This window comes from Achroia grisella, unplaced genomic scaffold (genome assembly GCF_030625045.1).
Source record: "Achroia grisella isolate CSIRO2021 unplaced genomic scaffold, CSIRO_AGI_Agris_v1 utg1174, whole genome shotgun sequence".
Classification (NCBI taxonomy): Eukaryota; Metazoa; Arthropoda; class Insecta; order Lepidoptera; family Pyralidae; genus Achroia; species Achroia grisella.
The window spans coordinates 1,593,947-1,621,589 of NW_026712590.1; the positions used below are offsets into that span (position 1 = coordinate 1,593,947).

The 27,643-nt window shown below is 32.6% G+C and overlaps 1 protein-coding gene across 1 annotated transcript in view; it reads right to left on the reverse strand.

The window, feature by feature from the left end:
• LOC131851616 (ankyrin-3-like) overlaps window positions 1–27,643 on the reverse strand; it is a 138,544-nt gene that overhangs the window by 10,058 nt on the left and 100,843 nt on the right. The window contains 6 exon segments of the mRNA XM_059202137.1: window positions 548–736; window positions 1,122–1,251; window positions 1,405–1,512; window positions 3,081–3,200; window positions 3,693–3,864; window positions 5,273–5,353. Coding sequence (XP_059058120.1) covers window positions 548–736; window positions 1,122–1,251; window positions 1,405–1,512; window positions 3,081–3,200; window positions 3,693–3,864; window positions 5,273–5,353 — 800 coding nt within the window.

Consider the following 27,643-nt stretch of genomic DNA (forward strand, 5'->3'; position numbering starts at 1 on the left):
TTTATTCTAGTTACTATTATAAAAAAAAACGATGGCTATAAACAATCGTCTTTTTTGTTCGGTATTATTGTTGTACTGTGTTAACTGAAACCCTATTTATACGGGGATATAACAGCACGCAGAAGATACATACCGGGAACTATGCCTGCGCCTGTATACCCAGTACCAGATTACAATATTCTATAACATTGTAATCCATAAACGCACGAGCTGAGGATACGCTTGAAAAAGTCTATAGCACAATTTGGTATACGGGCAATCGGGCCTACACATTGGATTGTGATATTTCTTAGTCGATTCAACAAGTTGAGAAACTTGACTACCAGGAATACTTCTTCCAACCAATACTGTCCAGGTATCTCAATATTATCAATACGTTCTGGACAGAACAGTTGTGGTCATTATATAAGAGTTTGATGTCATCAGCCGTGTGATAGCTCGCCATTTGAACCTACTGCTTGCTTCTGGTACACTCGTGGAATGGACCGCCTACCGCTGCTTTGACCTGTTCAGTCCATCGCATGGGTGATTGTAATATGTAAAATACCTGTGGTATATGAGCACTGGAGACGGTGCCTCCTTCTGGGCCGATGATGTGCACCTCCTGCCGTATGCGAGATACGACCGCCAGGTAGTGGGGGAAGTCGCACGTGATGATGCGGGTTACACGCTCGCCGTTCTCGCCCAATGTCTCGCCGCTGTTGCCGTGTTCTTGTCTTTCCTTTTGCAGTGCCTCCTGATATATAAAATTTAATTTAGTTTACGAAATTTCTTCTCTTCTTCTCATGCGATACGTACTTGACAGAACTCGCGTGGTCTTATGTATTACAAAACTTGGTTTACATATACAAATTCGCGTGCTCGAAATATAGTTGTATTTCGCCAGTGATGTTATAGAATAAGAGGCATGATATCTAAGTCCTTTGGAATGGCATGCTATGAAAAATGGAATAAATGAATATCTGCTCCGAATGGTTTGTAATTTCTGAGAAAAACTGAGATCACTAACGCCCATATTTGAGATGCGTCGTCTTAATCATAGTTATCTGAACGAAGTCAGTCAAAAAGTACAAGATGAATATATATGCAAGAACTCTCGAGAAGAAAAGATTACAACTAACCTGTATCATAGGGTTGTCATTGCTGTGCAGATAGTGGTCTTGCCAGGTTTCACCAGTGTCGGATCGTAGGATCACAATCTCGCGTTCGGGGCATGAAGATGTGAAGATGGGTACTTCAATCACTACTGGACTGTATGACAATATTTGTTTTATGTACATAATTTGAAGTAATAAAATGAGTTGAATATCGAACCATTTGGGGTTTTTATACATACATTATATACACGAATATTTGTGTATATAAGAGTTTAACTTATGATTAGAGTAATTTTGATATACTTACGCCAAGAACTTGGCTCCTTGCGGTTGCAACTCCAATAGTCTTGAAGCCAACGCCTCGCCCTCCATTAGCGGCGGCGGCGCCGCTGCCGGTGCTCTGCGAGTCGCCGCACTATGTACAAAAATCAATGTCAATAGGTCGCAGTCCATTTCCTCTACACATGAGACTATGTACAAAAATCAATGTTAATTATTCGTAGTTTATGTTAATTTCCACTACATACCACCGACTCTCACCGGCTTTGCTCGGATGGAATTATAGTAAGGATCTATATGTTTTGATGAACGGCGCGGCTAGTCTCTTCTAAGTTTTAAATATACCTAACGTTAGACAAATGGACATGAAAAGTAATTGTCCATACTGCCTACCCTGATATTTATTCTAACACGCCATTAAATTAAAGCTTCATTCTAATTCCTGAGTACACACATTTCCTAAAATCCTAAAAAACCGAGGCAACTATTTATGAAATTAAGGTTTATATTTAACTAGCTACCGGCCCCGGCCTTACACGGGTGTATATATTAGTATACATATAAATATTCCTCTTGAATCACTCTATCTAGTACTAAAACTGCATTAAAATCCATTGTGTAGTTTAAAAGATCTAAGCGAACAGCAACGGAAGCGACTTAATTTTATACTGTGTATAAATATAAGTGAAGAAATAAGAATTTATTGTGCTTTTTATGCTTCCATATTGCAACAAATTTAGATTTTATTTATTTATTTATTATTCTTCATGTTGCTTTACACAATTATGGTATACAATGAAATAATTCATATACATAACATGCACCTTTTAGGCACTACAACGTGGAAGACGGACGTTTTGAATATCATACTAATCAATAATTATAGCTGGTAAGCAGAAACAAATTCTAAGTATGTAATAATTATCAACATAATTTATTATAGGATACTTTATAGAACATTTAAACATTTATATGATCACATAAACGCCAGCGGAAACCATATTTCGTTCAAGATGTAGTGGCAACTACCCAAGTCCCTGGTCACATACATGACTCAACTAGCTATTGTTGGTTCATTAGGATATCCGCGTTTCTCTAATGCTGCTAATTTTAATAGATTTCGATGCGCTAATAGACGTTAATCATTGAGCTTCAGAGCGAATATACGATGCTATTTATAAAATTGTGTGAATTCTGTATCTGTTTCCATGAATTTTATATTTTATGTGCAATAAAAAGAAAATAAATATTTGTACATTTTAAAATACTGATTTTCAGTTTTATGGCTTTAATGAATATATATATATATATATAGCGTATTATGATGGTTATAACATACGAGGCAGAATTTCAACCCAAGCTGAAGGCGATGGCGAATAGAGCTGACTGTGTTACATACACACGTATATCGAATGACGTTCTTCAACTTATTTGATTTTAATTAAACTCAATCATAAAATTGTGATGCACAATGTTGCTTTCCCGCCGTTTTACATTTTTAAATCAGCGCTCTGTCTACTGGTTGGCGGACAGTTCGAGAATTGAAAAAACAAATAGCAAAAAGTGCGGTTATGGAATATCATTACATTATTTACATTTATAATAATTATAACGCACGCATGTTTGTGGCTGATTTATATATCGAAACCCGGAGAAATTAGTCCATTTTAAGAGGAAGTGTGCTGAAAAAATATAACTTCGTACCGGCATGTGACGCGTGTAGGTGCGGCGCAGGCGGCTGGCGGTACGATGATGCGGACACCACCGCGACGCTTTGCTTTCATAGCTCCACCACGGGCATCGACCACGAACGACACCAGAAACCTGAAGCAAAATATGGTCACAATAATATATGATTTGATAACGTTCAAATTAGGAATACTGTCTTAATATAATGCTATTTTTGATCTTACTAATATTATAAACACGAAAGTTTGTAAATATGGATGGATGGATATTTGTTACTCATTCACACAAAAACTACTTAACGGATTTCGATAAAACTTATACTCAGAACACATAGGCTATAATTTAAAAGTATTATGTAATATTTTTTTTATTATGCCTAAAATGTGAAAAACCTACTGCTAACATAATGCCTAACACGCCTTGACAAGGAATCAGATTTTTGTATTGCTCATTTTTTCATGTGTTTTGCTTTTGGTAGTTATTTGTAGTTTTTTTGTTTAGTTTAAGCTTATACTAAAGAGCGGAAACTACAAATAACTACCAAAATACAGTATTGGTAGTTTTTGTATTTTACTTATGTTTATTACTATAATCTTTAATATAATGATCTTATGTATATGTACTGACCCGATGTCGAGCGGTTGGCGGTCGATGGTGGCCACTTTCTTGTCATTGTTGCTGGGCCACAGGTGACCGTCGGTGACGCTGTCCTCGAGCGGCTTCGCCCGGTGCAGCGTGCCCGCCTCGCTGTTCATGTAGCGGTACTGTTGCTGTTGCTGGATTGGACACTCTACTTCGCCTGCAATCACATTACATACCCGTATTTATACAGTTACTAGTATTTAGTTTGGCTCGCGTTAAATTATCTAAAATAGGGGATGACAGTTTGTGTGAAATATCATCATTTTTTAAGATCTAACGATAAAGCTTTTTAGATTATTAAATATTTTTTATTTGTTTAGTCAAGGGCACTATTTGAGAAATTTGTGTGAACCTACTTGTTTTTAGGACTGCTACTATTAAGTGGGAATATTTACATCTTATTGTTTCTCTACAAAATTGTAAAATCCCATTATATCGCCTTCGAAAATGCTTCTATTTAAAAAAATCTATTCATCGTCTACGTCTTAAAAACAACATGTCATTTCAGCTTTCTATCTTCGAGTTTAGGCTGATCGTTGACGACTGTTATCAACGATGGGGTAGTGAAAAATAAAACCTGACGGGTTGAATACAACACACGTTTTCGGTGACACACACGGTGTTTCTTTATTATTTGAATTCTGAAATATAAATAGACACATAAATCTTTTGTGTCTGTCAGAATCGAACTCAAGACCATTCAGCGTAAGACGCAGTTACAAAAACCGGGATACGATGCTCTATCACATAAATAGAATATATTTAGAAAGGTAAAGTACTGATAGAAACAGAATTACAGATGGATACAAGACGATTTGATTTGAGCTATAAATAGCTTTCGTTACATCAACGTACTATTCATACAAATTGAGGTACTACATCGTCTATGTATATCGTGTTCTTCTGTATATTTAAATTGGTCTTTATTTATAAACCTATGTTAAAATGGACTTCACTATTAATTTATTTTTACCGAACTCGACCACGTGGGTACCTCAGTCGTACCTATTTCAAACTCCAAGCAGCCTGGTTTGTAAGCTGTGTTTCGGTTAGGAATGGGTTATATGTTTGTGTGATATAGGTTTCGGTCAGGATATTGCCTTCTATCCCTTAATTATTGAATGTCATTCAATAATTAAGGGATAGAAGGCAACATCTTAGTTGTCCAGAATGGCAATTCATAAGTGGTATTACTTGTGTCACAATGCCAGTGGAATATGTATATAGGCGACGATAACCACATTCAAGTTTGCCATTCCAATAAGTTAAAAAAAAAAGTGTCGTAGATTTCATAATATTGAAATTTAACAACTATTGTCTATCAACAATCAGTAGTAACATTAGTATTATTTTACACAAGATTGGGCTGTAAGGTCTTGTACCTTTGTCTCTACATTTCTGGATAAAACATTACTACTATAATTTTTGCTTGTATGCTCTAGCTTCTAATTCTACCGCGTTTTAGTAAGATTACAGCAAGCATAAAATAATAGAAATGTTGTTATTATTCAATGAATACTACCATAGATAAGAATATTAAATAATACCACTATAAAACTACATACCTCCTTCGTCTTCAGAGTCGCTCATGAAGGTATCCTGCATGAGCTCAGGAGCGGCGACTCTGTATTTGCCCTCCAAGCCACCTGGAACAATGAAAATATGCATAATGAGCAAACAATTGGATATAATTTATACATATAAATAAAATTGGAGTGTCCGTTTGTAATATTGAAGTAATCGTTGTTTGCTACATGTATATGAATATAAATACGGTACATACACCAAAATATTTACAATTTTAATTTTTTACAATTTTTGCCTGTTTGTTCCGGCTAATCTCTGAAATGGCTGGACCGATTTTGACGGGACTTTTTTGGCAGGTAGCTGATGTAATAAGGAGTAACTTAGGCTACTTTTATTTTAGAAAAATAATGTTAAATTCCACGCGAACGAAGTCGCGGTTACAGCTAGTAGCTACTGGTTGTAACCGCGACTTCGTCCGCTAATAAATAAAAATAGGATATACCTAATATTTGTCTATTAAGTCCAGTAATTATTTTTAATTATTACGAATAGTAACGTATTGAATGATATTATAATGTGATGTATATAGACAATAGTTTACCATCAATAGTATACCGTAAACGGAATACTAAAAAAAGCATGGTATGACAAAAAAAGGCTATCAACTTTTTTTGTCATACCAATTACTTTGCAAATACACAATAAATATAAAACTAGATAAAATTATAGAATAATACATAAAACTGTTCGTTCTGTGAAAGAACGAACAGCAGTTACTTGAACTATAACTTTATATAACACGTGTTTGTAACGAGGTAAGGACAAAGAACTTTCCATAGAAAGTACTACGAGTAAGTATGCACTCTTAGACCGAGGAAACAATTACAATATTATTTTGGAGACACGCCTCTGGTTGTAGTATGCATACAAAATCATTCGAATATTATGTATAACGAACGACAGAGATATCTAATCGTGTTGTTTAAAATTATATTGTTTTCTCTTTCAAGCATTCTGTATTATTTCATTCTTGTAATACAGTTAAGTTCATTGACAGTTAATTGTTTTATACATTTGCATATTTTTGTTATTTTATTATATGAACTGTTAGAATTTAAACGTTTTAATAATAGCATTGGCATAAAAAATGTCGAAAGTAACCGTTAACGTTTTTAAGTTATTAAATAGTAATTAACAAAATAGCTTTTATTGCTATCAATTTAAAAAGTGTTTAGGAAGAATATAAAATAAGTTAAATTCAACTTTAGATCCTTGTACGAGCATCATACTTGTATATATATTTTTTACTACGAACCACGTATAATGGAAATAGACTTTAACGCCCTTGGTATCTATGCATGTAATTTTAATGCAATATCCCTTCAAACCCGTCAGTGTAATCTTCTTCAAATAAGTGTAAATCAAGCTGGATTATGTGAGACATAGATACCAACGCATATGATTTTGTGCAGACGCTTTTTATTTTTTATTAATAGTTAAGACTAAGGATGTTATTCTTAAATATAATAATGTTTCTCTGTATAAAATAAACCTTGACACAATTTACAGATTGTACAGACTGCGGCCGGGCATTTACGTCGTACGTGGACGTAATAGTACGGACAAATTAGATTAAGGTAGCTATAATCCAGATGTGCTTACATATTAGTATATATTGCATCATAAAAATCGATGTTATATGACTCTAGTACCATTAACCCTTTTCTTTAAAGAAATATTACATTTCAAACACACGGCATTAAAACCACAGGATTACAGGATATACAGTACGCGCTATGGATTAACTATAGGGATGACCGATATAAAAACACCGATGTTGACATAGATCTGTAATAGAAAAATCGATCTCGGAAAATATCGATAAAATTGTTACCCCTTGGCATATTAATATTTTATCTTATATTTAAATATACTGTACGATTATTATTCAAATTATAAATGCAAAACTAAATTAAAATTAAATATAGCATTAGATCGAATAAAATAACGTTCATAATAGAAAACATCCGAACATCGAAAATTTAATTAAATCTTCGAAATTATCAATTGATAGTAGTCAGCGAGTCTCTGATCGTAGACACGTACCGAGTTAGTCATAAGGTATACCAACAAGAATGCCGGTGATAAGAACAAAACTGAATAACATATAATCTACTTACCTTACGAGAAATAAAATAATATTTAAATATATGTATTTTAATTAAAATTGTTATTGTTATGGAAATGTCACGAAGATTGATTGACAGTTTATTTATATTAAGTCAGACTAAGTGTATATTGCGGCGCTGCACGCGTGAATTTATACAAATATTTGTTAATGTAGGACATGATCTATTTGTGTGCTATTTGAATCCATCATGTATGATGTATGACTCTATACCCTGCATTTCAACTGCCACATCTCACCGAACACATCAACCGAAACCCAGTAAGCAAGCTGCTTTGCGGTTGACTGTAATGGGTGAAGATACCTCATTATCACCCAAGCAGACAACTTTGTACAAAGTAAACTTCTGCTAATAAGACAAAATGCTATCGACTATAATAAGATTGATAAAACATAGAAAAGAGATAAGCATATTATACCATTGAATCGAGAATCCCTTTCATCTTTCAGTTTGATAAACATGGTAAACACACTTCTAAACTGTTCTGAACAAAACTAATTAAGTCTTTAACATTCACTACACATTCCAGCGGTCGTACTCTCGTTCAGTAATTTACAATACTCAATGAACCCAGTGATGTCACATGCGTGGGCGCATTAATTGACTCCGTATCACCTGACTTCTGAACTGCCGACTGATGAAAGAATTGCCCTTTGACACCCGTTTCCTTCGATAAGTGACGGCTTTGATTTATGTAATGGGAATTTGGAACAATCAATATCTCAATTAAAGTTAAAGGGACGATAGGAGTACACTGAGGTTCTGTATTTAAAAAAAAATCCGCTACAGTGAAACAATATTGTTTAAGGGAAAATAATTTATTCATATAAAACATTTTCGGCCACATATGGAAGTCATAAATTTTTATCACTATCCATATCGTCCCACTCTACTAGCTACTTCAGTTGAGAAGACAAAACCCCTAACCGATATATTTGTATAGTGACCATAAATAGTCTGATTTAAAAATCAGGTACCTTAAAAAGCTTAACTAATCATTATAAAAGTTAGCATTTACATAGTTTGCACCTGTGAGTAGCCACACAGGATATGGGTCACTTTTCCAATCAGTCATATTCACGAAGACTTCAAGTTACGAAGGCAGAAGATTACCGCACAAACCATGCCGGATGATGATGTCGAACAATAAAACTAATCTATCAATGATATCATAAAACAGGTACAATCTCAAGTGCTACCAATAATCGACGGGTGTTTTTATTTCCAACTGCTATTAGACACATTTTTTTACGGCGCAATTACTATAAGTGCAGTCATATAGCCACTGTTTTTATGAAGAACAAACTAAGAATAAGCAATCTAAAAATATATATATGTTAATACGTGAGGGTGTAACGTATCAACAGTGTGAATGTTGTGAATGACTATGCAAGCAAAATGAACGTTGACGCATATTTTTGGCAGTGACCGACAGATGCGTTGTCATTGCCGGGGACCTGATCTTCAATGATAAACAAACACACTACAACTATATTAAAAGATAAATAAACGTTTAATTTAGAGGTAGTTTGAGTCACTTCATTTTTTGTATGAAACTGTGCAACTCTTTACTTTAGGAAAACATTTCAACTTGTTGTTTTTCTTGGTTTCTCCTGATTTCATTTCAACGTTTCTCCTGGTTGTTACTAAGAAGTAATTGAAAACATGTAAATGATATAGGAGTGCATTTTCATTAGGCTAACGATATTTAATTACTCTAACTTTCTTACATCACAGTCAACGAGATAACAGTATATGAGTTATTTGTAGAGATAAATTTTTCAGATACTGTGTACTGTACTTATACTGACATTCACTTTTCCACCTTGAAAACTAGTATTAAATCAGACTATTATTTGACTACATTGATGATTGTACTGTGTTATATAATCATCACCAAGCCAAACATTATTGGTTTATTATTGGGAACGAAGAAGAGAGAAGAATTTAGTTATTCTCTAGGAGCGATATGTTTATGCTTCATTTTCCTACTAGCACCTTACAACTTCCTAGGCATAAAATTCTTTTTATTCCATCATAGCTAAAGTATTAAATAAAATCGCATTCTTATGACCTGTTATTAACAAAATAAACCTCAACGGGGAAATAGAAAGAAATAAAATTTAATATCAAGACCAATACCTATTATAAACATAAATACTTAACTAAAGTCAATTTACCCTATAATTTATATTCAAAAATAGTTTTAGGAAAACCGTATATAAAGTTGGAATGCCGCACGCATTCCAACTTTACGTACGATTTTCCTAATGTCAAGCGTTCAAAAACCGTCTGTCTTGATACAAATGAGCGTGATTTTGAGGCGCTAATGCGCGTGTCTTCCTGTAATGCAACAGTATGTCCAAATCAGACTGGTAGAAGTAATCACGCTAATAAGGGTCAGCAGTTACGTAGGTAGACAACAAACGGCTTTATTTACTCATGCCTCGTGCTGTGTGAGATCATCGCTAAAATAAAGGTCGCTAATGTATCCCACAGTCTTAATGTTTGTCTTAACCTACCTTGCATGTTAATTGACGTTACAATGATAGGACGTATTATCAATAGCAGCACGTCATATTATGTAAATTAACTGCATGAACTAACACTTTCGCAATAAACAATGAGATAATGAAGATATAAATAAAAACCTCATTTAAATAGCTTATTTAATTGTTTTAAATTATAGAAGGGATAGTTCATGAGAATGGAACGTTAAACAAACACGGTTTGCTTTCACTGGAAAGCTACTAGACAAATTTTGATACAATATAGCCTAATTATCAGAATGACGTAAATTGATCGAAGTATGGTATAATTATAGCTAAAGCTAGATCATAATATTAATTTTTAAATAAACTAAACTAACCAAAAATAGCTCGACAAACTTTGATTACATTGCAAGCAATGCAAATGCCGTTACGAATGACAAACGTAAATTAGAGCTACTTTACTGAGGAAGTGCGTCCGCTTTGTGGAAATTACTTTGTAACACTGCGTTCTAGCTGTAAACAGTATCTACCAAGACTAGAAAACTAAACAGCCCAATTCCTTTAAATGACAGCGTGTGACATACTAAACATCGAAAGAATACTGAAAAGAAGATTGTACAAGATCGGCGGTGAATTTACTGGGTAGTGTCCTGACACCTTGGCAACGTATGAGAGGTACCGAAGATGTTATAGAACTATATTCTATTAGCCACGATAGTGTATATCTGTAGGCAAATGTCATATTTCTATATGACAGTTTTGTTCGTTTTAAAGGTATATAAAGGGAAGTAAATACCAAAGACAGGAAACACTAATTTCAAATTTTATAGGAAGCACAAATACACAGAAAATATTAACAAAGTAATGACATGTAATAAAGAAGTATACTTATTGCATAATTGTAGTACCTAAATCCTTATCGTAAAATCTCGACCTTACATTGTACGGTATCGCAAAGTATTTTATGTAACAGTTCAAGACCGTCATTATAATAGTTCATATTTACTTGAACAGGTACATGGGCTATGCAACAAATGGTTCCTACGTACCTAGCAATTAACTGTTATTTAGGTTAGGAAACATTAATTAAGCGCCGTGGATGAATGGCATGGAACAAGCTGGGTACAAAGTAGTAACAGTCGTACGTTTACAAGTATAAAATGTAGTTCACTGAGGTTATTTATAATTGTGTCTATTAATAAGTAAACAATTTAGAATTTTTCATGTATTATTTAGATCTATCGATTGTTGTTAATAAAATATATAAGCAAGTCAATACCACGTATATCATAAAAATAATAATGTTTAGTTATGTAGATCTATGTTTGCTAAGAACAATAACCAAACAAAGTAAATAGATACTAAAGTATGTTATTTAGTTATTATTCTATCAAGTAGTATTGTTGTTCTGTTAGCAATAGGTGAGATAGAGGTAACTAAACAACACTATTGTTACAACTAAAAATGTTCTAAGATTTCCTAAGTTGGTGACGAATCCGATTAATGTTGCTATGCATTTCCTCGTAATTCGAGACAGTGTTGTTGCGAATAACAATTTAGACACGGTAAGTTCAATACTAAGCTATGCACATGTTTGTACCGTTTACAGTGCGAATCGTAGTCGTATGATGGACATATGTATTGTCACGTATTATTCCATTGTAACATCTGATTACATCTACATTCTGTTGAACTGTTAGCGTGACGTATTGTGAACTGCAGGATACATACCTGTACATATGTCCATTGAATATTTCCAACTTTGCATTCTGCTTTTTAGTATTATTCTTCTATCGGGATTAAAGAGATTTTAATCAGTTCTACCCATGACATTTTTGTACAAAGTTGTCTGCGTGGGTACCTCAGAATTACCTGTTTTAATTGACGGTGTGTGTGTTACGTTTTGAAGGGCAGTGAAATTACCGGGTATGGAGGCATGACACCGCTCTTCAGAAAAGGCAACGCATGAGGTAACACAGGTATCTCACGACGACGTGATGTCATTTTTCACCAACTTGTTCGCTATTACAGTTTCATTGAAATCAATATTAATAAGACGCTTAAAAATAAATTATTAATAAATATACATTTTGTAGTTTTCATTCCAACATTTAAAAATTGTATGCGTAACAGAATTCTTTGAAGTGTTGGATTGTTTGTTTACATTAATTACATTTATAAAATTAGAGTTTCCAAGCGACTACATATTCTGAGTAATGTTGTTACATTGATTTAAAGGTAAGAATTCATAATCGTGAGGTAGTATAGACGTTACTTTAACTCAGATTTGTTTCAAGGTTAATTTTATAGTTCAACAGCTGTAGAATATATTTGTATTGCGTTATACGGATATTTATCATACACGAAATAAATATTTCATAGTTTACAGACGTCATTAGTAAATGTTGATTTTTCAACAGCTCGCCACGAATTTATAAAACTGTATGTCAGTATGTTAATATTGTTTACGGTGCAGAACACCACAACATAATGATTACATTACCAAATTTAAGTGTGATCTCATCTCAGATTTATGGTAGATAGTGTGGTATAATATTGTACGAAAACAATACTGTTTTAATTTAGTCCAGTTTTGAACTTACGTAAGATCTCACCAATATGTGAACGCCTAGACGAGTTACTATTGTATTGTATTATTTTTAAGTAGTTTGTAGTCAGGTCGTGATTTCGATTTATGTATCCATTTATATTTTTGATTCAGTCTCCGATGAAGTAAACACCGATAACATAATCAAAAATTAATCCGAGACGGTTGTATCGCCACTATTGAAACCAACCAAAAAGTATACCCACCGAAATGTGAGCATATCAAGTGTTGCGTTCACAATGATGTCGATAATTGACAATGCCTCTGACTACCCCATCCAGGGTAATAGTAATAATATTTGTTGGATCGGCGAATTTTCATTCATCGACATAAAAAATAGGCTATATCTGACACAATACCAATTATATGTAATATTTTGATGTATGGTTATAATGACATAGGGTCTGGCTCTAGACAATACGCATCATCAAACTCTCTTTCACAGTCATAGTGTTAGTAAAGATTTTTAGTATAATTTTATGACTTTTTACTATTTGTAGATCTTCTATACCAGTACATAATAAACATATTGATGCACTGACCAAATTAAATTGATAGCCATTGCAGCTAATAAAGATTTTTTAAATTCATTACATAAGGGGATGATTTATATAGTAAGATTTTGTAAAAAAAAAATTGTAGGAATAACCTACAATCTATTTTTAACAGTTTAAGAGGTTTTTTGAGTTAATGATAAATGGTACCGTGTACTCGCCTTTGCTATCAGTACATGGTGGCACCAGTAGAGAATCATCATTGCGACCAGGAATTAACAACATTGGTGTCGAAATTCGAAATTGTCAGGGAGAAATCGACCTAACATGGTACAATGAGGATAGACCTCATTAGTAACAATCTCTGACAACTGTTTGAGAGTTGAGTAAGTAGATGATTTAAACAGCATTGAAAGAAGTTGCTGATAACATCAAGAGTTGACTGATATAATCAAGCAATTACTAGTTTAGAAATTTGTTTATAAACTTGTACGTACGTAATGTATACGTATCACGATTAGTGCCAAGGTCTCACAATTTATAAACCATAAGAAAATCCAATATTACAAGGATCTTAACAGTTTTACCCATGACGATGTCACAGTTGTTTTCTGAGATTTAGAATAAACTTTAAAGTACAACTTCCTACAAAGGCTACAAATAATATAAAAATAGTGATAAACCAGTCGAATAACTAAAATAAGTTTACTTACTTACTTTTTCATATTTTTAATAAGATTGAATTGCTTAAAAGAAATAACAATATATTGTTAATGTTATTGTAGAATATTTGAAAGTAACATAGTCATAGAGATATGATGATGATATACAATATGATTGATATATGATGACAGAATGATAGTGATGGTTCTATTACGAGATTACTCTCTGGATATGCTACATAAACTTTTGATGTGCAAAAGAGTTAATGCGTATTATCGGCCAATATTTTATAGTTTACCATTAGTGCTAATATTAGCAAATAGAATTGTAAAACGTTTGCACAACGTTATAAACACCATGTAAATGTAAATGTTGGGTGAAGATAGAACAAAAAATTTAAAATAAGCCGGTGTGAAATCAAATAGGTATGACGTTTTTGCGAAACAACTTTATACGAAGAAAATAGCGATACGACGAATTATTATTTCACTGTACTCTCTCCCAATTCCTTTCTGTCTCTCCCGTAATTTGAGAGCGGAAATCCTAATGTGTCATTGTTTGTTCTAATTTTCTGATCGACTCTGGGAGGTTTAATTCGTTACTTGATGATGACGACAACATATTTTTTCTAGTGGCCTTCTACTGTTCCCCATATGTCTAAAGGAGACAAAGCTAGTGTATGGCATGGTTCAGAATTCGCTATGTAGTATACGCAGTTCAGTTTTAAATGTCAAATTATTCAGTCTCGTTTATTTCAGTTATCTAGCAGTTGCTTTTTAAGCTGTGATTAAAGGACGACGAGGATAAAATATGACCACTGCCTGCCAATTTCACGAAATGACTGGATGAGAAGCATGACATTATTTTTTGTATCGAGGATATAACAAGAAAACTTTATGTCCGTAGTACTGTTCATGATTATGAGTGATGGTTAACACTTATCATCATGTGGGCCGTCTGCTTGTATGCTATTCCAATTACATAAACAAAAATATTTTTTGAAAATTGATTGCTTATGCAACGTAATTCAGTCAAAATTTCTTTTTTAATCTCACGAAAGTTTAGTATACTATCTATTACATATCGCAGTTTTGGTTGTTTTTGATCATGACTCAATCAACACTGGACTGATCCACGGTCAGCGTGCAGCCTAATGCGGTAACGATGATGTAAACATTGACCTTCAGCGCTTCTGCGGGCCTCTTTACCCTAACCTATTAACTATTGATTGCAGTCAGTTCAGATACGATGGTGATTTTATGTATCTCTTTTCCCTTATTTGTATTTATATTTATATATTCGTAACATATCCTCACGCTAAAATAATTTAGAGTACAGGCAGAGAGTACGGGGTATGGAGCGGTTATATAACATATAAAAATTTTGGTTCGCAGTAAATAAACTACATTACAACAAAACTGTATTTTAATTTATATGTAGTTTTAGTTAAATATCAAATAGCCATAGCTATGCTGTATATAAAAATACCATGACATCTATACCAAAACACAAATGTGACTAGGCAAGAGACATTTACAAAAGGGACACATTATGACCTGTCGGAACACCAGCAATATTATTAGAGCAGTACACAAACTTACACACAACGCAAAGATATGAACCTTTTGGTCGTTAACACTTAACATTATATCTTTATTTATTTTTATTATGCATTCCTTTTACGATTTGTGACTATAAAATTATTTCTGTTCAATTTTATATACCTCTACTCTTAATTCTAAAATTTGGTTCTATGATTGCTTAAAACACCTATGTTTATACTTTCTATGTTTTATCCTTAGTACGGAATAAAGTGTTAATATTATTATTGAAACGTAACATTTCAATTCTCATCTTGCAAACGAGATGAGATGAGATGCATTGGAGATCGCCTAAAGATCATTTCAAAACGTAACACAGTTTTAGATCGGAATTTCATGGGGAATTTCAACGGGATTGAAAAATAGAAAAACAGTCTTTGACGGGTGAGTCCAAACTCCCATAAAACCGAATTAAAAAATCCGACTAAACATTCCCAAGCATGATGTTACGAAACGGGAGTCTATTCGAGACATAAACACGTATGTAGGTCGACTTGATGGTAATAGGTCTGTCTGTTCTGCGGATTATAATCAAACATAAATTAGTGTTGACGTGGTAAAATTACTATGTTATGATACGTCAGTAAAATTAATAGCATCACATAGGTCATTTCACGGGATACTCGTAAACTTCCTGAATCTTGACAGTCAGTTTCTCGTTAATCTCTTACCCCCTTATTCAGAAAATATATCGAACGACTAACAAACTTGTTTTGTTGTTAATCTACACAACATATCTCGAATTGACTTTAACTACGTAGACGTGTATATATATATTGATTAATCGGGTTAATTTAATCATGTACTAATATAATTAGTAATAAATAAAAAAATAATCTCAACTTCATAATTATAATATAATATAAGTCGACTAAATGCTCTTTTTCAGCCGAAGATTGCCTGGAAGAGATCTCTGGAGAGAAGTTATTTAGCAATAAGTAGCACACCATGTAACCTCTACGTATATATTTCAATTTTAGTATGTTTTTAGCTTTATAGTTTATGAAAACTATATTTTCTGTGTGTAGAATAATAAAGAATTTCCATTTTCAACGATCTCGGCGGTCTATCGGTTAGGACGGCTTATTTGCAATGTTCAGGGATTCAATTCCTTGCGCGATACAAACATTTATATTCATGAGTATGATTTTGTATTGGCAGGGTATTTTCTTTGTATATTATTTAGGTATTTACAAAAGAATATAGACTTAAATATTTCTATCAGTTGTTTAGTACCAGCCAGTAAACATGCCTGCCTTGCCTGAATTGTTCAGAGTTGGTATTATTTTGTTTCTTATTAATCTTTACGCAATCGTTAATACAAATGAAACTAAAAACTTTATATACAGAATTTTTCCTGAGAAATTCTAAATGCAAAATTTTTATGCATTTTTGCCGTTGACAATTCCTGGTAACTATGTTGTTTTAACCGTTAACCTTATGTATGTAATTGGAACTAATACGACGGAATAAGTAAGCTAAGTGGTGTGAAATTAAAATTTAATGCTCTAGACTATACAGTTTACATAATCAGGTCACTGATTAAGAAGAGAAGGGATGCAGTAGTTTAATATAGTAACATGCACAAGGTAAAGTGCATTAATTTATACTTTTAGATTTTTTAAATCACAAACCAGTATTCATTGCTTCGTGATTAAAAAAATCTTAAAGATAAACTGTCACTTAATGCACGTGCTATTATTCAAACAATTCTTTTATGTGTACAATATACCCCACTTAATAGTCAATCAAGTCAAGCTACTAAGTAATCCCAATAAAAAAAACTAATAAACATATTTTAGCCATTACAATAGTTATGTTGTAATTGTTTTTGTTATGTTAGGTAATAAGGCTAATTATACTATATACAAGTATAATATTAATAAGTAATATATATCTTTTTCCTATCTAATATACGATACTCGTAAATAGTAATTTGGTAAAAAATCTAGAAAAACGGGAAGCGGAAGTCATAGAAAACATTAAGAAGGAACACAATAGTTTTTGCGAATAAATTTTTCTGCACAACTCTATCACGATATTACCAAAAATAACAATAATATTCCTTAGGAAGTACAAATAAGTAACATTTATTATTGCTCAAAGCAATTCCTTATATACTTCCTGATAAATAATATTTATGAACAGAGAAAACATAGATGACAAAATCTACACACGAATAAATATCAACAAGCACTCTTATAAAATTTCTACTTACATAAACATAAAGAGGTAAGGTACATGAACAATATTACTATGTTGTAGTATTGCCCAAAAATAACATAACAGTTAAAAAAAAATGTATTTCACATGGCACACAAGATATTTAACGGAATACCCGCAGATTTGGTAAAATTAACAGGACGTAATTTTAAAAACAAAATTGACCTAAAGGCTTTCAATGCACTGTTACTCACTAGACGATTATTTTAATTATGAATAAAAAAAGTAACCGAATAAGAAGAATAATCATTTTAAAAATATTGTAAAAATAATTCTAAATTCTTGTATATCGATAAAGTACCTATTAATATATACCGGAATTAAAATTATTTTAAATATAATTGTTAGTTCCATTAATAAAAATTTCCATGCCTACTAAAACAAAAAGGTATATTATAGCGCTGGCTGCTGATATCCCATTAATTGTTTATATATACTAGCTGTAATGCAAAATAATGTCTTACGAATTACATATATTTTAAATAATAAAATACAACTAAGTAATACCATCGTCTCCCGACTTGATACACTGCAAACACGACACAGATTTTTTCTTTTTCACTTTCTCATTGTCCTTTTTAGGTTTTCCATTGGCAATTTCTTTTTTCTTTACAACATCGTTTTTCGTTTTATTTTTATGCTTCACCACTCCCATTTTGCATAACACGAAAAGCGCGCGCTTCCTAACTTTTAAACTTTTCAATTTTCGCGGGCGAAGCGCGCGCGTGGCAGATGCGCGTTCGGAAACTAGTGCGGGACTAGTAACGCTAACTGCATTCGCGAGCGAGCAAGGAAATACTGGCCACCAACAATGATGCTTACTAATGAAAACCACTCGCCACAGACTGCGTCTACTACGAGGCGCGGTGCGTGAGCTCACTCGTCCGCCAAATCGGGAAGCACTATTGGGAATCAAGGCCAACACATGGATTATTATTCCTTGTGTATCCACTTCCTAAAAATAATGTTAATTTCTCCTAATCATTATTTTAGGATGGTATTCTCGCGTGAAATTTAAAACCTACTTCAAAACATTATTACTGGATAACATAAGTTTTCACGCTTAAAAACATTGGAATCTACTTCTAACTAATTAATATTCATTTTTACTCAGTAGTTGTAACCTGCGTACCGTAAGCGCGTATAAACACCATAACAATCGATAGTTTTGGAAGCTCAACTTATGTAATTATGGACCGGGCAATGGACGTCAAGGGCGAATATAGAAGAAACGTATTGAAAAGTCAAGGAAATGCGTGACTAACAATGATTAGTCTCGGATCTGATACTGTTAGGTCAAATCATATGGAGTCAAAAAAGCACGAATGTACTCACAATTTGTTTATAATATGACACAATAGGACCAGCGCGCGACAATCCGTGGAAAATATATAGTATTTACATTTATGTCCGTTGATTTACAATCTATTAAATTAAATTTAATAACAGTGAAATTATGAGTAATGACAATAAATGAATTTTACATTAGTCGAATTTTCTTAATACCTAATCTGTTACCATTATGGAATGGGGATAAGTAAACTAACTCTGGATGATTTCAATATAACAAAACTATAAGATGTTTTACACCTAAAAGGTAATGAGTTCAAAACTTTGTGTTTTAATTTATATTTCTGTTTGATTTTGTAGGGAAGGAAACACCGATAACAAACTAAAAAGAAACATGGGAATGTCGGGCGTTGCGTTCACCACGACGACGATGAACTGAACTCACAATGCCACCGACTATCCCATTTGGTTTAACAGTCATGGTATATGTATGTATATAAAATTAAGTAAGTATAATATATAAATACTTAACTTTTTACTAATCGTCTGTCTAATAATATAATATATATGACATATAAATAAACGCACAGTTTACTTACATAAAGTAAACGTAGAAAGTAAAAATAAACTTAATGTTTTTATATAAAACGTTTAAGTAATAGTTCCATTGACGATGGAAACAAATTGTTCAACATTTATTATGTAAAGTCATCCCGGGATGAAGGGCAAAGGTTAGGGAATATCCAAATGCCAACTATACAACAAACTCTGACATTCAAACCGCCCACACAAGAGTTAAGGAAATTCTTAATGTAAATATTTAGAGAAAACAATAATGCGTTATCTTTCGAAAGATAATGTGTTAATATTCGTCGTCGTGGTGAATTCGCCACGATTCTCTAACTGACCTGACTTCAAGCTCATCCTCTACCACCAATTGTTATCACCCATTAAATACTCGACCTCACTGACCCGTGAAGCGTTGATTTCTCGTATAAATTAATGAATAACCTCAGATTATTCTCTCAGATTTACCAAATATACATCAAAGATTTCATTAAAATTATAAAACCGTTTCGGAGGAGTTTGATAACACTGTGACACGAAATTTCTTAGATTAACTAGCTGTGCTCGTGACTTCGCTTAAAAATATTTCGTGTTTATTACTTTTTGGATCGTGTTTTTTTCGGCCACCCTCCGTTCATTCCCAGTTCAATTAAAATGGGGATCGAAATTGTATCGGCCTGAACCATGGCTCGAACCCCTAGCGGTACCCTCAGGCTAAAGTCGTATTCGTTAGGTAAGAGTAGTTGGTTTTCAGCCCGCTCCATAAGTCCGTCTATTGGTTTGGAGTGGCATATGCACTCACCCCTTATTGTCCAGTGAAGCTGTAAAGGCTAGCTACGTCCAACAGCATTAGAGTATTTCGAAAAAATAATTGTTGGGTTTTTTAACTTATTTTTTATACAGTTAGGTATTGACAGTTCATATATAGTAGAATCTAGTTCGAACAACATACATACTAACACACAACGTGTACATTTACGACTACTTAAATTTGCACTACGCTGCTAATATTATTTTAGCAAACAACGCCGTGACCTTGCAGCTTATAAAGTTGTAACTATTTAAAACCGAATTGTATCTATTTAAAAGAAATAAAAAATAGGTAAGGATAAAAATATTGATTAATCGCTAGTAAAGCATCTGATTTTAACCACTATCTTACCTGTATATAATATAAATCAATATTTAACATCATAGTTCTTCTAAGTCTAACTATCCTATGATCTCTAGCATTGGGGTTTTCTTTATTTTTATCATGATAGATAATGAGGCACATGTAAGTATAGATTTTTAGGAAGCCTTTACACTGTTATATTTTCTCACTAACTCCCATGAATAAATATAATGTAATACGTAGTGATAATTAATGTAATGATTTTCTTCAGTATAAGTTTTTTGGAAGTAAAACAGTACCAATATGTACATGTCTTTGAGATAATCTACACTAATAAGAAGAAGTTGCGAAATTTATGAGTTTGCATATGTAGAGTAATCTCCTGAATCACTAACCATACAAAGCACATTTTTGAAAAATTCTTTCATAATTTGAAAGGCTTTGGCAGAATATTGTGTAATTATGTCAACCAAAGCGAGAATATAGTACACTGGACTATACTAAAATTATAAACATTTCATTATTGATTTTTTATTTTGTTTGGATGAAATAAAAAATATATCTTTCAAATGCAATTGGAATGGCAAACAAGCTGACTGCTCACTTGATGGTAAACGGTAAACGTCGCCTATATACCCAGCATTACGAACATCACGTTACCATGTTACACCTGCGATACTATTCATGCATTGCCAGTCTAGAGGACTAAGATGTTATACCGTTTATCCTGTACTTTCTTGGTCGATTTAAAATATATTTACAAGAATACACATAGAAAAATCTACAGACATTCTACAAACATTATTAGGAAGTAGGTCCCACAGAGTATGCACGGGTTTAGCGCCGCAGACGGCGCTAGTAATTCATGGACGTAGTAGTGTATAATAGATAAATGTTGCCATATTTTATCATATTGGTTCACGCACGTTGCAATGTAAACAGACGTAACTCTTAAAAATACATCGTCTACGGTCGGTTTACCTCGCTTTATGAATTAGCAGCCGTCAGGCTTCCGTGATCCTCGCCAATGTCACGGCGACCTATGATTTACTATTCACGTGCTGTGCTAGACACAGTTTAGATAATGGCTTAGATAATTTTGTTTGTTTGCGTTACTCTAATTAAGTATATCCAAAAGAAAACTATATGACGTTAATGTAACGTCATAGGCGCAGATAAAGAATTGATAATAAGAAATTTTAATTTTTGTACCCGTATATTTCTTAACATTTCGAGATTGATATTTGTTATTTAATTCGAATAACAAACAAGCTGATGGCCCACCTAATGATAAGCGGTAACGGCATTACTTACATAGGCATATAAATAGCACCAGGAAGTTACTAATATTCGTTTACTGTAATTGCACTGCCATATATCACCCTTCAACCGAAGCACAGCTTACAAAACAAGTTCCATAGTGGTTGATAGATAAGACAGGGCATCAAATGAAATACCCCACGCAAATGAGTTTGTGTAAAATTAACCTCGATATTTATTAATTTGATAATTCCTTTCACACTCGCATACAGTATAATCCTGTTTTGGTTTCATAACTAAGTTTCTTACTGAAGTATCTACTAATATCATCATAATACAATATTACCTAAATATTGAATTACAGAAGTTAATTTTATATGTGAAACACTTTGATAACTGCTCTCTCTCTCAAGCTCTTACTCCATATACCCTGAGCATTCGCGAATACACCATTGCATATTCATCCATTAAAAATCTTAAAAATATAATTGAACAATAAAATCATATACCTATCTACATCTTTATTTCTTATTTTATTCACTGTTATTTTACACATAGCGAGGACACGACGTATTATAAATACCGTGCCCATAACTTAAAACACGCAATATTACTCCGCCTGTAGCCTGTAGCATTTCATAGCTAAGCTGGGCTGTATATACAAATTCAGTATTCAAAGATCATACTGCTAACGCCATCTATTAGTAATATTCAACACTACAAAACAGATTGCGTTATGATGCCTATTCAGCCTACTACTAGCTGGTTTGGTGGTAAACATTATTTCATTTTCTACAACGAAAAATTCTTTTCTTTTTTCGGTTTAATATATAGCTTATGACACTGACAAATAACGTGGCTTTCTATTGATAAAATATTATCAAAATCGGTTCAGTAAGTTCAGATATTACCTCCTACAACCTTACAAATTTTATCTCTTAAAAATATTAGTATAGATTTATTACAATATAAATTACACTCTTTTACGTCCAATAAATGACGTAATGGTCACGATCTAAACCTTTAATGATTATAGAAATATACATATATCTATATATATACAGAATACTTGCCTACCTTTTTTACATACAATAATATTACAATACGTAATATTATGCTTTAAAAGGTTTTAGTTCTACAAATCACCGCTGCTTGCGTTGTCAGCCACACATATTTCATTGTAATGTCGTGATACAGAAACATGACTCAAATTACGAATTACGTCATTATATTATAGTATTCACTATGCTCATATTTATACAATTTTGTTCGAACACCTCTTCAGTGCAATTTCTATTTCATTTCCTTTTTATTCTGTAGGAAGAAGACTTTGTACAAAGTGGTTTGAGACCTTTGTTTCATCTAATTCAGTCGCCAATTGGCTTGCTTCATAAGGTGTGCTTCCGTTGAGATATGGCAGTGAAATTACAGGGTATGGACGCATGGACCTTAGTTGTTAGGTATGGTAACCTCAAGCATTACACGACAAAGTGATGTACATGGTGCTACTCATGTATATAGGTGAGGGTTACCAATATTTAGCTCATATGACACTACGTTTCCTAAAATGGTCTTACTATCTTTTACACACGTGTACACTTTACTTTCTTTTTTTGGACATATTTTTTGAAATAAGAATAAAATTCATAACAAGAATGTAATGGATGACAACTAGTTTTAGAGTTGATCATTAACTCCGTACGTATTTCTGTGGAACCCAGGAATAGTGGTGATCACACCACCTTGGCGACTGTCCAGATACTGAGATTATTATCAAAACTTCACATATTATTATCGACGCTAAGGTGAAGGAATAAGGACTAAACTGGCTCCCAGTTCAAATACTCTTATTCGTACTTCGAGGGCTTGTTATGATTTTAACGTGTTAGAGAAGTATTAATAACAATAGTGCATTCGGCAAATAGTTTACGTGTATGTATAAATTGTGAATTGTGTAACTGCGTATTGCTTTTGCTCATCTGTTTAGATACCTATCAACCAATCACTTATCAGGGTTAGTCATAGAGGATATAATAAACAGAAAGCCAGATAGGATACTTATGAAATACTTAGAAAACTTAGATAATACTAAAAAGATTTGAAATTTTGAACTAATCATACTAATAAAATATTAATCAGATGACCGCGCAGTTTGATAAACTGTAAAAATGAAAATTATTTTCATCTCATCATATCATATCATCATATATTTTACTCCTAGTAGATATATTGTTCAGTTTCAATCATACTATCACTTTAGCTTTACGTGTGGCACTAATAACTCTACTATATTTTACCATAAGACAACCTCTGTCACCTGATTCTACCATCAAGGAGCTCGTTTATAATCTGCGAGTCGATTTTAATGGTGAATATGATAGTGATAATTACAGGGTAGGAATATTTCACTTTAGTTTTTCCATCAGGTGGGTCAAGTCAACTTGTTATTTCAGTACATGATAAAATATACATACAGTTAAAATTTTCAATCTCAATATAGGCAGTATACTTGCACAATTTATCTATTTATTCATTTGCATTCTATAATGTCACAATAAAGGTTGACATAACATTATTATGAGAGCACTATGGACTCTAATGGACATAGTAAATCACGATGAAAGACAGCGGCTTTAACAAACTTGAAATTAATATATACAATAATAAGACTTCAAATTTGTAGATGTATATTATTTACATATATTTTATATAATACATACCATTTTCTTAATCAGATAATACAGTTATTATTTTAGTATGCTTTCTCATCATACATATCTATGGTATGTCAGACAAAGATAACTAATGCACGTAATTTTGTAATATATGTGTATATATTATATATATATATATATATATATATATATATATATATATATATATCTAACAATACCTTGTTTCCTCATCAGTTTATCCTGGTAGTTATTTGTGTTATAAATATTTATCCTCTTATTATATTATTGTTGTGTAATATAATAGTTATAAATATTAACATTAAACTGTTAGTTATATGATTTAAGTTGTTTAAAAATCTGTATATCAAAATCCATTTGTGTGTTAAAGTCATAAAATAATGTAATCATATATGACGCTTTAGACCACTTATACAAAGGATAATTTGGTATTATTATTACAATCTATTTTTGGTTCTTATTATTTAAATCGGTCTGTAAATAAAATATAGTGTTAAAATAATATGTCTAACATATTTAAGAGGAGGATCTATACCCAATAAAATTACGATGTAGATAATATTTTTTTCTTAATATTAATTTCATTCATTTTAATTTTAATTTCATTTTTATTCAAAGACTGCGGGAGACGCAGTCTTTGAATAGAGATAAAACGATTAAACAACTGACGCAAGCGCAAAAGCGATACTTTCAATAGAAATTTAGCCGGAAATATATACTCGGCGTACTATATTATTACAGTAAATATAAAGTATTATTCTCATTATTCTGAAAATTCAATATATGTAATTCCAATATCTCACATATTTTTTTCAAATCTTTATTCTGTCTTGGATTTATCATAAAAAATGAGCTAAAGAGAGGTCCTTTTTAGTCTGAAAATCGAATTTTTCAATTATTTGTAGTTTCAAAACACTTGATTAAAGAAAATCTGATTAGTGTGAAACGTTGATATTACATATAGCATACATATAGATAGTTATTGTAGAACATAGTAACACGTTTTGAATGGAGAGGGGTCGGGGATATGAACACTTAATATATTGAAAATCCTGAACCTGAACAACTAAGGCCATACAAAGTATCGTTTACAGTGTAATAGACTACGTAATGGGAATAACAAATAAGCTGACGGTTCACTTTGTGTTTTTATTTTATACCACAATAGTGGCAATCAAGTAAATAGACCTGAGGGTTACTGTAGCCTGTGGACGCTTGAAACACCAAAGGTGCCACGTGTGCGCTACCGACCCTTAAAAAACCTTAATATACTCTTCTTGTAAAATCCTATGCTGCAGTCTTTAGGGAGAGACAATGGTTATCTATGGATATATTATGTATAGATGAATTAAATATGACACAATATGTAACGATACTTAATATACATATATTTATCAAACGATAAGAAACGTTTCAAAGTCATCTCAAAAAAATCGTACTTATACATTAATATATATGTAAATAACTATAGAGTAACTGTACACTGTATATACTGTACACTATACGAGGATGTTCATGCCTTGGCACTTAGACAAACATCTAAACAAACCGAGACCTTGGCATTGAATTGATAGTCATAAAAATAGACGAGTCGATTCAAGTACTTATTTATTTAAATACAATAATGTTAATTGTACGTGATGTTTTTTAACGAGACGCATACTTTTTACCTATATAAAAAAAGAGAATTGCCATATACTGATTGACCTATTTAGGCGTAACTAAAATTGATTTTACTAAAAGGCGGAATTCAGTACATAGACTCTTATAAAAAATTACTTTGTGTAACTTAAAATGAGAATAAAAACAAGTGAAGCCATGGATAACAATTATATCATACTAATGTATAAAAACGGAAGTATAACTGTCTATTACTATTGCACGATTAAAGAGTTATAGGGATTTTAATGCTAGAGTTCAAGATAGATTGTATAACAAGGACATATCCTACATTTTATTAAAAAAATAGGCAACGTCGCGGATTACTGTAATGTTACTTAATAATATACTCAATAAGAAATATAAGACAATACAAAACCTAATTGTCGCTTTAACAATGCTTCTTTTTCCTAACTATATTATTAATATTATAAACGCGAAAGTTTGTAAGATGGATAGATGGATGTTTGTTACTCTTTCAATCAAAGACTACGGAACGGATTTTTATGGAACTTTACAGAAATACTGCTTATACATCAGATTAACATATAGGTTATAAATGTCATACGGGTGAAACCGCGGGCACAGCTAGTAACTTAATAAAAAATATTGATATTCGTTCCGCCATTTTGTCGTGAAAGGGCAACTAAAAATTAGACAGACACACTTTCGGATATATATTATTATGATGGATATTACTTTTTATTATTCTCTCAACTTGTTAGAAACATTACAATACTAGGACAACAACTATCAGATAACTACGCGTTTCATTCATAACCTATCGAAACTGCGTGGGCGGCCGCCACCCGCGGTCCGCTTGCTTCATCTCACTTGGACGTTTAGGGTTTACATCATCAAATATATGGTTATATACATATAAATAACCCTAGACAATTAACACAGCGCCTTCTAGTCCCACGGTAAGCAGAGATTGTGTTATGAGTACTAGACAACTGATATAAATACATAGATTCTGTTTTTTGTAAATACATCTAAATACGAGTATATATAACTCATATATATTATACTTTAAAGTAAAAGTTCAAATCTAGCCGCATCAGAATATATCTTGTGTGTCATAATATATTTCTAACCAAGTCTCCGGTGAAGGAAATACCAATATCTATCTAACCAAAAATGTATCCGAGTGAGGCCGATAGCTCGCACCCTGCACGTTGATTCATGATATACCGACCGAAAAGTGAGCATCTAAAATGTTAAGTTCACCACAACATTGAAAGTTAACACTATCTCTGACCACCCTATCTAGCATACTAATATTATATTTATTTACTAGCTGCACACGCGACTTCGTACGCATGGAATTTAACTTTATTTTTCTAAAATTAAAGTAGCTTAAGTTACTCCTTATTACACCAGCTACCTGCCAATAAAAGTCCCGTCAAAATCGGCCATTTTAGAGATTAGCCGGAACAAACAGACCGATAGACAGACAAACAAAAATTGTAAACAGTGTTTTCTTGGTATATGTACATTTGTATTCATATGCATGTAGTAAAAAATGGTTATTTCTGTCTGTTTGTAATATTAAT